This window comes from Tyto alba, unplaced genomic scaffold (assembly GCF_018691265.1).
Source record: "Tyto alba isolate M040663 unplaced genomic scaffold, T.alba_DEE_v4.0 Super-Scaffold_49, whole genome shotgun sequence".
Lineage (NCBI taxonomy): Eukaryota > Metazoa > Chordata > Aves > Strigiformes > Tytonidae > Tyto > Tyto alba.
In genome coordinates, this window is record NW_024881325.1 from 99,622 (window position 1) to 113,023 (window position 13,402).

At 36.4% G+C, this 13,402-nt stretch overlaps 1 protein-coding gene across 3 annotated transcripts in view; it reads left to right on the plus strand.

The window, feature by feature from the left end:
• Positions 1-13,402, plus strand: part of IARS1 (isoleucyl-tRNA synthetase 1) — a 107,915-nt gene that overhangs the window by 30,735 nt on the left and 63,778 nt on the right. For all 3 annotated transcript variants that reach the window (XM_042807004.1, XM_042807003.1, XM_032995821.2), the window contains 3 exons: positions 3,369-3,491; positions 4,937-5,028; positions 9,936-10,034. In XM_042807004.1, the coding sequence (XP_042662938.1) occupies positions 3,369-3,491; positions 4,937-5,028; positions 9,936-10,034 (314 nt within the window). The remainder of the gene's footprint in view (positions 1-3,368; positions 3,492-4,936; positions 5,029-9,935; positions 10,035-13,402) is intronic.

The following is a 13,402-nucleotide window of genomic DNA, read 5'->3' on the forward strand; positions in this document are numbered from 1 at the left end:
ACAAACAAAACTTTGCGCTTGTTAGCTAAGGGGAAGCCTAACATTATAATGTGTGATGCGTAGACCTGAGTCAAGTGGCTATACTATCTTTAGAAAGAAATAGCATAGTATATGTTGCTTAATGCTGCTACCTTTTTCTTTTGGGATGCATGAAGTTCAGTTTTGATTATTTTTGTTCAGAAAGGCTTATAAAGGGTTCTGGTTTAGGTTCAGGAATTCATTGTTGTACAGTAGGCTCGGTGTAGAATGCTGTTACATGTGTTGGCATTAAACCTTTAGACAAGCTTAGATGAGAGAAGGGAGGGCTTGTGATTGTAGACAGGATGATCTTCCTAATTAATTGGCTTCTCTGTGACTTCCTTTGCTGTTGTATTGGAGGTGAATAGGAAAGGCTAAGTGGAGCAGGAGGCAAAGGTCAGAAAAGAAGAAATAGAGCACAGTCCTTCACAGGAAGCGTTGTATCTTGTCTTTACCCCACCCCCTCAATATACCCCCTTGATAAATAGGGATAGAAAGTAAGGAGTATTTAAATCCTACTTACTGATATCTTAAGAATGTATCCTTCTCCAACAAAATTTAAAGTAAAAATTCACCTTCATTTAGTTCCAGGATATGTAGTTTCATTGTCTTGTGTGATGCTTTTGCCGAATACAGGCTGCCACACAATATCAGAGCAGTCTATTTCAGTTCAAAAGACATCAAAATTAAAGCTCACATAACAAGACAAACCTGTATTAAAACCTCTGTAAACTCATTGTACTTCCAGATTAACATGACACTGAAATTCAGCTGCTTAGGCATTTAATCATATGTAGATGTATCTGCAGTCAATTTAAAAAGCTTTAGTAGCATTTTAATTTACATACAAGCCCTATACTTCTAGTGCCTCTTCAGACTGAGTCACAGAAGTTTCATAGATATGTTACTGGTGCACTTTCTTTTCAGTAAATTTCAAAAGTATACTTGATTGTTGGTAAGAAGTATCGAAGGTGAACCTTTTGATTTCATGTTTTTGTGGTTTTTTTTTGTTTGTTTTTTTTTTTTTTAAATTTCAGATAGAAAAGCTTTGAGTTTTCATCAATGAGCAGTTTAATAGCTCCTGCTTAATTCATTTTGTGTATTACTTTTATTTGTTATGTTTGAGAGATGTAGTCATGGCAGGGGTGCAAAAGTGAACACTACGACTTCTATCCTGGAAAGAATTGAAATTTGTCTTAGCTTTCTAGTGGAGCTTAGCATCTGTAGATTTCTCTGTGTGGCTGAGCGTATTCTTGGGTGATGGTTACTGAAGCAGATGTTCATTAAATCAAATGGCAGGTCAGTCTGGAAAGCTTTTACATTCAAGTTCAAGTTCTTCAAAAGAAAGGAACTAATTGTAGACAACCGAAATAGCAAAGCCCTTTGTATATCATTGGCTGCACCAGCGATGCAAATCGAACTGAACCACCTCCTGACCTAGGTCCTGTGAAGTGGAAGGTTTGCTGTTATGTTTTAGCTAGGTTGTGAGCATGCCAAGCTTTGTAGTCTTTGCTGGCTGCTTCTTCAAAGCCTTTTAGAATTCACTGCCAAATCAGAGTTGACATTAGTTCTGTCATCTGGCCTACATTTTAAACACTGCAGTCTGCTTGCTGTATCTCAGCAATAATAGCTGATGAAAGGTCAACTGAAAATGGGCTTATCTCGGTTGATCTATTGACTGAAGAAGCTGGTTGACCAAGTGGAGGCTGAATAATTGTGATGGCTGTCTGCAGCTGCTGGAGGGTAGAAAGACACTGGTCTAGAGTAAATAAGTTCTGTAGCTGAAGTGGTTTTTCGCTTCTACATGTAATGCCTTGGTACATGATGTAGCCAACTTCACTGTTATGCATGAGTTTTATCATTGTAAAATATACTGTGGATCAACAGGCAACATCTGCCAGATCCGGCTTGAGGGAGCTGGTAACTACAGGGACTAGTGGGTAGGGTTGAAGGGACAGGATGAGGACCACAGAAAGGATCTGGAAACCCTGCTCTGTCACTCCAAAGTTGGCTCACCTCTGTTTGGTTCTATCTAGGAAAGGAGAATTCAGCTGGCTATAGAATGTTTGCTTATTTAAAGCTTATTTACACACTTGCTTCTGGTGTGGCCTCTTTGATCAAGGTGGGCAAATTGCTTTAGAGTGCAACAGCTGCTGTATTTTAGGAAAGGTAAATGAGCTCTAGGCATAGAGGAGGGTAACGGTTCAAATGCTGCCAGTTTTGGCAGGCAGGGTCCCAGCAGGTTCTCTTTCACACTTCACAAAACTTAACTTTTTGTCCCTGAAGTCTCTTGTTTTCCCCATTTTAGCAGAGCAAGAATACGGGAACTTCTAAGACTCAAGAAGCAACCTGACTTGATACAGGCTTAGACAGGGCCTCTTTCTTTGCAGAAAATGAAGTGATTCTGTGAATGTGCTGCAAGTGACTGATCTGCAACTGTCCCCTTCTCCCTTCCCCTCCCACGCCCAATAATGTGCTCTTGACTTAGGACAAGGAAGTGGGTAATCTGGAGTGAGAATTGGTTAAGATGCGGACCTAGTTTTTACTTCAGACTTGAAAATAAAATCTGAACTTTTCTATTCCCTTAATAATTTTGTTTTCATCTTTGGAAAAATCTTTGGGCTTTTATTGTAATCTTAGCATCATTGTACAGTTATGTTCAGAAAAGTCTGAAGTGACCCTCTTTTTTTTTTTCCTTACCGCTACAGGAAATTAAAAATTTAAATGGAGGCTTGCCAGGAAAATAAACTGTCACGTTGTCCATGTGCAGTTCTTGGTCAGTAGTGTTGCCTACGGGCCAACAAAGATTGAGAAATACAGATTTAAAGGCTTTGGATCATTAAGACTTTCAGAAAGTGGGATTTCTTATGTGGAGTTCCAGAATTAGATTGGTTAAAACAACCTGCCTTCTGAACAATGCCATGCAGGCTTGTGTGCTTTACAGACATAAGTCTCTGGCTGGTACTACAGCATGGTGTAGAGTGGTTGTTAGTTCGTTAACTATGCAATAGAAGCCTGAAGCTGTTAACTACATGTATGTGTGTACATACACACAAAATATGTGTGCATATATATATGCACGTATATGCACAGAAGCACATGCAGATAGCCTCTCTAATAGGTAAGAGAACACATTTATTCTGAAAAAATCATAATTTCTCTGATGAATAAAAGTACAGTCCTGTAAAATAGGTATTTTCCATGCTTATTTGGGGTTAGTGAATGCTGAGTATTTTTCTGTTCTTGTCAAGTCATCACATTTTCTATTTAATATTTAATTACTTTTGCCAGGGATGGATATTTTAACTGGTATTTTGTGTTTAACAACTTGGCACTTGTCTCTTTTGTAGGATGATTACAGAGTCTGCATGGATTTTAATATCATTCAGAAAGATTCTGTGCCTGTTTGTCCTGTTGATGCATCAGGCTGCTTCACAGCAGAAGTGACTGACTTTGTTGGACAGTATGTGAAGGTCAGTAGTCTTGGAGAAAGTAAATTACTAGTTTACTCAAGATAAATTTTATATACAGTAGAAGTCTTCTTTTCTTTCCCTAAGTGGTGTTGTCTTCAATGTGTCCTTGGTAGCTGGAAAAATAAAACTTTATCTGAACATTGCAACAGTGTTGCCATTGTTTATTTTAATGCCTGAAAAATACAGGATTTGAAATGTAGGTAATATTGTGTAAGTAGTAAAGGGAAGAGGACTATCTCCTGATTGCATCCACTGCAGAAAGAATCTAGCTTTCTCCTTGTTTCTTACGGAAAAGTTATGCATGCAATCTCTAGGCAAGTATGCAGAGGCCTCCCTTACCTCTGGATGACTTCTGAATTCACAGATGTTCTCATTAAGTTTATACCAGCCAGTTAGTGTAACATGACTTGTTAGAGGAGAGAAATCCAGTAATTGCCCTCATTTATGGGGCATATCGCAATGAGAATTTACTTACCAGTAGATCCAAGAGAGAATCCCTGTAAAAGGAACTCACAGGAACTCCAGATTGCTACAGAAACAAATCCATAGGAAAGAGTACCTCTTTAATTCTACATGCTAGGAAAACAAATTGTTTTCAGTTGATTTTCTGCTGCAGCAGTTTGATAGCAAAGCATGTTCCTGTAAACACAATTCACTTAAAAAAGGTTTAAAAATCTTGTATTGCATTTGAACTCAGCTATCATTGCTTCCTTCTGTATATTAAGGCAAGTAAGAGGACTGGAGGCTACATATTCAGTTTCTTGCTGGTGGGAATTTGCACCTTAAGGCTCTTGGAAAGTATTCTTATGATGCTGAATATCTTAGTTTAGGAATATTGCTGTCGCATTAATATTTGTTTTTTTCCTTCCTTAATGTCATGTTGACACCTGTTTGTTCAGTAGATTGTCTTCAATTATTAATATACAACTTTCACTTCTAGCTTAGAATATAACTCCTGTTTAGTTAGTCAGATATTACAAAAGATACTTCAACTTCAGTAACTGTAGTCATGTTAAAGGAATGTGGTGTAGTGAAGTCTAAATATTAGGTAAGAAGCCCTATGTGACAATCTGTCACAAAATCAGAAGACTCAAAAGATTGAAGATATAAATAGTATCAGTTCTGGCTTGTATTAGTGCTACAGAAAATTTGAATTTGGTACACAGTTGTGTATATGTGGAAACAGAATTAAGGGCAAAAAAGGGCTGATGCTGTATAACAGGATTTGGAGAGCAAATGACTTTCTGAATTTAGCGTTTTATAGTACTTCTGCAGTAAATGCCTAAATTATATAGAAGCTTTTTGTAACTTTTCTGTGTGTGTGTAAAATACTGAGTTATTCATAGGGGGTTTTCTTAATTTGGGTATTGGAGACAAATCCTGTAGTAGCTTACTGAAACAGAGAAATTTGTATTCCAAGGAAAATTTTTGTTCTGTCTTTTTAGGATGCAGATAAGAACATCATTAAGTTACTGAAAGAGAAAGGCAGACTGGTTCACAGCAGTAGTTTTAAGCACAGCTATCCTTTCTGCTGGAGGTAAGGAGAGAAGTGCATATGGCTTTAAGAGTGAAGGTTCTAACTGAATAGTTCTTCGGGTTTGTCTCATTTTTCCCCTCTGTTGACCTACTTAATTTAACAGGACTAAAAGTAACAGGAATCAAGAATATGGAATTAGGAGAGCTCCAGTTTTGGTTTAGTAATCAAGTAATTGAAATTATTTTTGCCATAAATCTGATTAATTTCAGTGTCGTGCAGAAAACGTTTTTCTATTATGATTTTACAGGTATATTTTTGTAGTTTGAATTTCTCATTCTTCAGGGTTACGCGTAGTACTGCTGACTAGCTTTTGAAGATGGCTGTAAGTCTAAAAAAAGCTTATTTTCTAAGTAGCTAAGTACTGAGTGGTAGAAAAAGATATCTTGGTACCCTTGGAATTGTATCTAAAGTATATTGCAAAATCTCTTTAAATTCTTGTGTTGAAACTTTGTGTTTTGGATAAAATGGCTATATTATAGCTGTTACCATAGTTATTTCTTTTTAACCTTGTAAAAATTACTTCTTTCTTTGGAGTCTGGTAGAGCCCAGTTGCTTAAAATGTGGAAACATCTGTATTGCTGATTAAAATCAAAGATACAGTTTTTCCACTGTAGTGTGTATTATTTGTAATACTTAAATACGTTCTCCTGTTCAGTCATTCCTGAATGGAGTTCACAGAAAATGATTATGTCTCTGATTAGAAATAGCAGTTGACATGTTTGTAATATCTGTGGGGACAAGGTAGAAATGTTTTTGTTTTGTCAACTAGAAACTCAAGATCAGCTCTGGAATGTCAGGTAGGTGGTTCAGCACAGTGACCTGTCGTGAGTCTTCCTGGTCAGACTGGGAATTCTGCAGAGATTGAAGGAGGACTCTGTGCAAGTCTCCAGTATAAACTAATATAAGAAGTTTCACTTATGAGAAATACAGGCTAGACAAATTTAATCTAGAAGTGAAACATGTTTTTATTAGTGTTCTCTTTGGTTTTAAATGTATATAATTGCTACTGCACAGTTGAGGGTAAAAAAAAAAATCACTGAACAATATAAAATTTTAAAAAAGAAACTTTGGTAATCTTTCTGTCGGAATATTGTATTAACCTGTTTTATTACAAGTAAAGGCATGCTCAAGAAATAAAATATCTAATTCCAGATCTGAAATTATTTGAACGTTTTAAGTCTTATCTGATGCATACAGCACTTGTACTGAAATAACTATGATAAAAGCTTTTTTCTCTGTCTAGCTTTAATGCTACTAGGTTGAAGCATTTTAGCAGTGTGCATTTATCTGTAATCTATAGCAAGAATAACCTTTACTTGCTCTTGAATAGCGTGATTGGTTTGTTTCTAACAGCTACCTAGAGGATGAAGGGGAATTACTCTTCAAGTGTTATGTCCTTGATGATTTGGGACAGTTTTTGGAGAATGGCAACCCAAAGCCAAGCAATGCTTGTGTTTTTCTTATGTAGCCTTCTGAGACAAACCAGGAATGTAGAACTGCTGATTCCGTACAACGTAATTAATCCTGATGTTCTGTTGACGTTTTTGTTGATAGATGATAAGTTGCAGGCAGCACCTAGCAGAAAATTACCTGGTGGGAAGAACAGAATAATGGTTTCTACTTGAAAAGCTCATTTCACTGCCATTGCAAATCAAACCATAATTGGAATATGCTAAAAGTAGAAGAGTAGTTCTTAACTTCAAACATAGTTAAAAGTTATTTTGATTAATGTAAGAAAGCTGAAATCAGACTCTTCTACTTGATGTACTATTGTTCATGCTTTTCCCTGAAACCAGGTGGTTGTTGAATCCTTGATACGTTGAGATATTTAACGTCTCTTTACATATCATCAAATTAGGGTCCTCTAAATTTTCTTGTTATTGTGCCGTGCAGTAACTTTGTCGACTAAACTTTAAAATCTGAGAAAAACAGTAACAATTTGGTAAGTACAACAGAGGTAGTTTTCAGACTTCCCCTTCGTTGGAATTGCTGAAGATAGACATTATTGGTCAAAACCACTCTATGTGCGTGTGAGATCTTGAGTCTGCATGGTCTAGGTAGCAATTTCACAACTGAAACAGCAAAGGTAAGTAGCAGGACAGCTGAAGTGTCCATCGTAGCTACTGTGTGCCATCCTATTAGGAAGCAATATTGAGAAGCTCCATCATTGACACAGAAAGCTTTGTCTTTTTCAAGCCAGTGAAAACAAAGCCAAGAAACATCTTTCATAGCACGTAGTCAGTTACCTGTCGTTTGTTTCCTAAATTACGAGAAAATTGAATGGGAATAAGATCACAAATAAGTTGTTTTAAACAGCTGTGCAGTCCAATACAGGTATGAGAGAACTCTTGGGCATGTAGTATCCACAGAGAATATCTTTCCAATATTTGTCTTTTCAAGTATAAAGATCGTATTTCAGAGAATGATAGTTTTGTGATACTGCTAAGGAACAGGCAGTTTGCTCAGGTGCTTTGATTCCTCTGATACAATTCTAAAGGATGTATTTATAAGGGGAACAAAACATCATTCAGTTGAGACAGAAAGGAACATTTAGACAGGAATTTTGTAATTTAAGGTTTGAGAGTTTTTTTTTTTTCTCCTTGTCTTGTCTTGATGGAAAACACAACCCAGTAATGGATATTTCTCATTTGATTCTACAACAAAGAATTTAATCTGGTTTCCTCAATTTTTTAACCAGTTGCAAGGGGCAGAAATGTGTCAAATGTCACTGGTTTGGCAGACCTTTAATATATTGTTCTCTTTTTGTTTTGTGCTGAGGCACTGCTTGTCAGTACAGAGACAAGAAAGAACATATTCAGGGAAACTGCCATCTCCCCTTTCTTACTACCTTCATGTAGGTGGAAACTCTGCTGTGTGGGTGCTTTGGGATGGTTATTAAGTATTACAAACTTAGTGTTAGGTTGAAAGCCTTGGGAGATGGTTACAGCTTCATCTGCTTGTCAGTTTTTCATAGATCCTTTGCGTCTGAAGCTACTTTTCAACTAAAGCTTTTCTTCAGCCCCATCTGTCAGCTGCTTACTCTTGATAGTGGTTGGGTACTAGTTTGTCCCAGTATTCCTTTTGCAATATGTTCAGACCATGTGAGAAACTGTTATCAGGTTTTATTCTTCTTGTTTCCAGTAACTCAAGATCTTGTATGTGATGGCAATTCATCATTCTTCAGCACATCTGAAACAAGATGCTCAGTGAAACAAGTACTTCTGGAGTACCTTGTTGATTGCAGAATAATTTCATTTTTACTGTTCCTTTTTTTAAGCTGTTAGGACTTAATTTTGAGAAGCAGAACATCCTAGCTTAGTACATTTGCATTTAACTAGAACAGTACTGCATTATTACTTTGAGCTCTTACCATTTTCTGTAAGGTTATAGATACTTTAACTCTTTAAAGATACAGACTGAAATATATAGCTTATAGCTAAAAGGAAATATCTTCTGAAATACAGTATTAAGTGATGTGTTTTTTATTATTGGGCTTTATGCAAAAAGGTTACATTGTAAAACTTAAAATGCAGTTTTGAAGGTTTGAACAACTTTTGCTGTGGATTTTCTTCTGTTGCTCAAGAGGTGTGTGCCTTTAGGAAGTGCTTCCACAGTAGCAATTTTAATTTACATCATGATCTCCAGTAGTTTGTGCATTTCAAATAAGTCCTTGCTATGGATATAAGTACAATGAATTAAATTTAAGATGGGTCGTTTACAGTAACGACTGTGTGCAGGAGATAACAGTAGTTTCTCAGGGTCTTTGCTTGCAAATTATTGTTGCACAAGTGTATTTCCAAGTTCTGAGGCAAAGTGACTTAAACGTGTTGTGGGATGGATTGGTACTAAGGGAGAATGAGCTGCTTGTGCCAGTGTTGTTGAAGCTGTTCTGTACCTGTAGACAGATTCCATCACCTCGGGCTCAGTCTCCCTTTTCAGGTTGGAATAATAGGATGAATGTGAAGGATTAGAAATAACTGAACTCTCCTATAATGACTTTTATCCGCTATTTGATTGCTGGATCCTTTAGAAGGATGTTTGCTACTTGAACAACCTATCAAGACCTTAAACAGTTGTGTCATGGAACTGACAAATAAGAGTCTGCATTGAGACACAATGCAGTCAGATGCTTAGAGAGACTAATTTTACTTGGTAAGTCAGGGAATTTATCAGTCTGTACACTCTGCCCTATAGTGTTACCATTTCTAAGCAATCCTAAGTTCTGAAACTGCTCCCGTACCCATATGTGTTTTGTTTCATTGAATGTTGAAGTAAAGAATATATTAAGATGTCTTTAACTTCTTACTTTCATATGCTTATCTGGATCTTTCTTTCCTTTTCCTCCTAGAATGGGTCATTCTTCTAGTTAACCCTGGGTGCCGTTACTTTATGATTTATTATTGTTCTTTTAATTGTAAATAGTATAATCTTAGCATGTCTTCTGGCTTTTCAGGTTGATGTACACATTAAAAAAAGATACAGAATGAGCTCGTGTGGAAGATTTAACTATGAATAATTTTAATAGTTTCTGAAGTTCATATTGTTGTACTGTGTAGAAACATAAATTTCAAATTCAAGTATTGTTTGAATGTTCTCATGATTTCTCTTGTGATACAAGTTCCTTAAATTGCTGGGTTTGAAGGCTTTAAAAAAAGTTGTGTTTGTTTTTTTTTTGGGACTTGATTTTAAAGTAGTAGCTCACTTAAGTGTAAGTTTGTAGTTTGAAAAACAAAACAAACCCCAACCTTTGTAACTGTGATAATATTTCAGGAGCAGTTAATTCAGTCTGTGGAAAGGGGACTGTCGTGGGCAAAAATACATTTTACAGAGCACTCTATAAATAAAGGAGCACTGAAAACTTTTTTTTTGTTTGTTCTGCTCCTTTCCCCATCACCTTCCCTCTACAGGTCAGATACTCCACTGATCTACAAAGCTGTGCCAAGTTGGTTTGTAAGGGTGGAGCACATGGTGGAGAAGCTACTGGAGAATAATGCCCAATGCTACTGGTAATGTCTCTTGCATATATATTTTTTCTTTGCCCAGGGCTGGGTGTGTAGGGGCAGGGGGGTGTGTGTGTATGTGTTGGAACTCTGTAAAGCTCTATTTCACTGTTAGTGTGCTAACTTCACATTTTCATTCTGTTTTTCTGAGCCAATGTTACTGGAATGGGGCTGGGAACCAGTTTTAAACAGTGTTTTATCTCAGGTTTTACAAATATGCCTACAACTGGTAGAGCAGTGGGATAGTCTTCTTGGCATAAACAAATATAATCTGCCTAATTGAATATCATCCCAGTGCTTAAACATGTTTGCACACTGTTGTCTTCTTGTGTTGAGAAGGGATTCTTTGCTTGTGTAAAATCCCAGTGAGAAGTATATTTTCAGGTGTAAGTAAGGTTGAACACCTACTAATAATTTACAGTAAAATACATTACAGGATCATTAAAAGTGTCTTCAAATCATGTTATACCATCATAAGCAGTTCAGCATGAGAGAAACTGCAAAGGAAAATCAAGCTACAGAAGCATGGAAGTGTACAGATAAGCCTCCCAAAAGGGTCCACTAATGAAGGATTCAGGCAGCCAAGCTCTGGGTATATATTGTTCCAAATCAAACTAAGATTTTTTTTTTTTTTTTTCCATTCTAGTTATTACAGATAAGGTTGATTACTTTGTCATAGGTGCCTTTGAAGAAAAAAACCCACAGTACCCCTACCCTGACCCACCCTCCCCAAAAAACACCCACAAAAAAATCCCAACCCAGCTGCCTTAGCTTGTATAATAGCTGCAAGTAAACTCAGTTTCGGAGATTTAAATAAAAATTTTCTACTACTTGCAAAAATTAAATCTTTATGTATATAGGAAATGTGAAAAATATTTGCGTGAAATTTATGTAGAAAACAACAGATAAGTTTTAGATAATTTAAATGGACCATTAAATTAGCGGTAATAGGGAACTGTTGGTGATGGTAGCCATTTTGAAAGTCAGTCATGGGTTTGTGGTGTGTTAGTAACAGAAGGACCCTATCTTCTCCACCTCCATAACCTTTTTTATGTTTGTTTTCCCTCCTCTCATAAATAACTTATACCTGGGAAGCTGAGACCAGATGGAGAAAATGCAGAGGTTACAGCCTCATTCAGTACTGTGTACATGGTACAGCCTCAAGGGGTACTGTGTGCCATTTCAGTTCCTGTTCAGCCTTTCCGTATGAGAACTGTAGGAGAGTTTGGGATTCCACCACTGTGTGCTTCTGCTCAGCAACTGAAATTATGTTAAAGAAGGTGACTCAACTCTCAGTGAACGAGTACAGCTTATGCTGCGTTTTTTCATGGACAGTAGTTAGCAATTAAATTCTCCATGAGCAGCTTCTGCATAACTGCTTACGTGGTACAAGCACTGTAAATATTGAAATATGTGGAAGAAGTTAGTGATCCATGATACAGACTGTCCAAAAATGCTGCAGTGTTGGCTTGCCCATAAGCACATGCCCTGTCTGTATATGTAAGAAGATTTTATAGATTAGTAAGTGTTGTTTTCTGTTTTCCATAACAGAGCATACTGTGATCCTTCTTTTGGGGAAAAATAAGCTGGAGAGGGGGTGAAAGTGTTTGTTCTTAGCTTTAATTAGCTTTCTCAAGATGCTTTTAATGTTTTGACGACTGACACTAGACCTGCATACTTAATTTTCACATGAACATAAGAAAAATGTAATGATCCTATTAAGGAGGTGTTTGAATGGTTGAGATGGTTTTGCTTTTCCAGAAGTAAAGCTTCAAGAAGAAACTGTTAAGTGCCCTCCACTCATCCAGGAGACATCAGTAGGAATTACTAAATGGTTTGAACCCTACTTCATCTACATATTTGGGTTTGAAGTGGTGCTTTTTGTAGTTGTTGAGTAGTGGGGATAAAAGTGGAACCAAATGTGAGAGCTGCCGTTGCAAAGGTTGGGTGGGAAGACCAGACGATTTTGTTAATTGGCAATATTCAACATGCTTAGAATTAAAGTAACTGTTTGTCCTTTAGGTAATTCTTGAGTTTCAACGTAATTCTGTAATTGAACATAAAACTGATTCCTTGGGACTTCTCTCAAAACAGTATGGTCTTAGAGATTTTGAGAATCTCTTTGTAGGAAATAACAGCTACAAGTAGAGATGTATTATCACTAAATGATTAGTAAAATAACATTAATACACATTTCCAATATGTGATTTCATAATTACTAGTTTCAGTACTCGGTGGCTTTATTTACATAATGATGGCTTTAAATCTAGCTTTTTAAAAGAAAAAGGTATTACTTTTAAGGTTTTCTTCCTGTGTTCTCCACCAATGTCAATTTTGTTTGGAGTTTAACTTAGATTGGAACTGAGAATGCTAGCCTTCTTCAGTATTAATTTATTTAAATTTTAGGAACTACATCCTTCCCAAAACCTACTTTTTTTGCTTTTGAAGAGACTTGATCTCTGAAAGTGTTACAGGAATAATACCTAGCTTTTTTAAAATTTATTTTTGGACTCTCTGGGGCTTCAGCATGTCCTGAAAATGAGAAAATTGGGGATAAATGCTTTTCAGACTATATTAACCTTTGCAAAATGAGTTTGACTGCATTGCTTTTTTTTATTCCTATAAATGACTGATAGGTATATTGTCCCTAAAGAATAGCTGCACTCGTTATAGATATCCTTTTTGATGAAGTAGATTAAACGTAGTTGGACAAACTTTGCAACTTGATTGCATTTCTAATTAGTTTTCTCATGAATTAGCCTACTGATAAAGCCACAGTTATTCAAAATTTTTCAAAATTAACTTAACTATAGCTTGCAAGAATGATTACATGAGTAATATGTCAGAGTTTTTGTAAAATCAGAAACAAGAAAACCCCCAATTGTCCTTCTCCCAACCTTATTCTGATCAGAGTGGAAAGTAACTTCTGCTGGATGTTGCTGAAAATGTAGAATTGGAACAGTATTTAAGAGGCTGTGTTTCAGTCTTTACTCCAAGATCCTGTACACAATGTTTTCTTTCCCACACAACTGGCAGAAAAGATTATTTTTTAAAAACATTAAAAAACAAACCACAAAAAAGGTATTTTGTATTCAGACAACCTGCTACAGTAATACTGGAGGGGTAAATCTGGATGCTGTCAGATGACAGACAAGGCTGTCAGACCTTAGTTTCCTGTTAAATCGATACAAGGAGTTAGATGCAGCACCAAAGCTCGGTCCCTGGTGTAAATACTCTGGATTTCAGCTTTAATTGTTGTAACTATTGTCTTATAGAATGATTTGTTGGAAGAGAGTTTCCTATGTAACCACAGACAAGTAACTAAACTGTGTCACCTTAGATCGTCTTGTATAATATAGAACTAATTCCTGTCA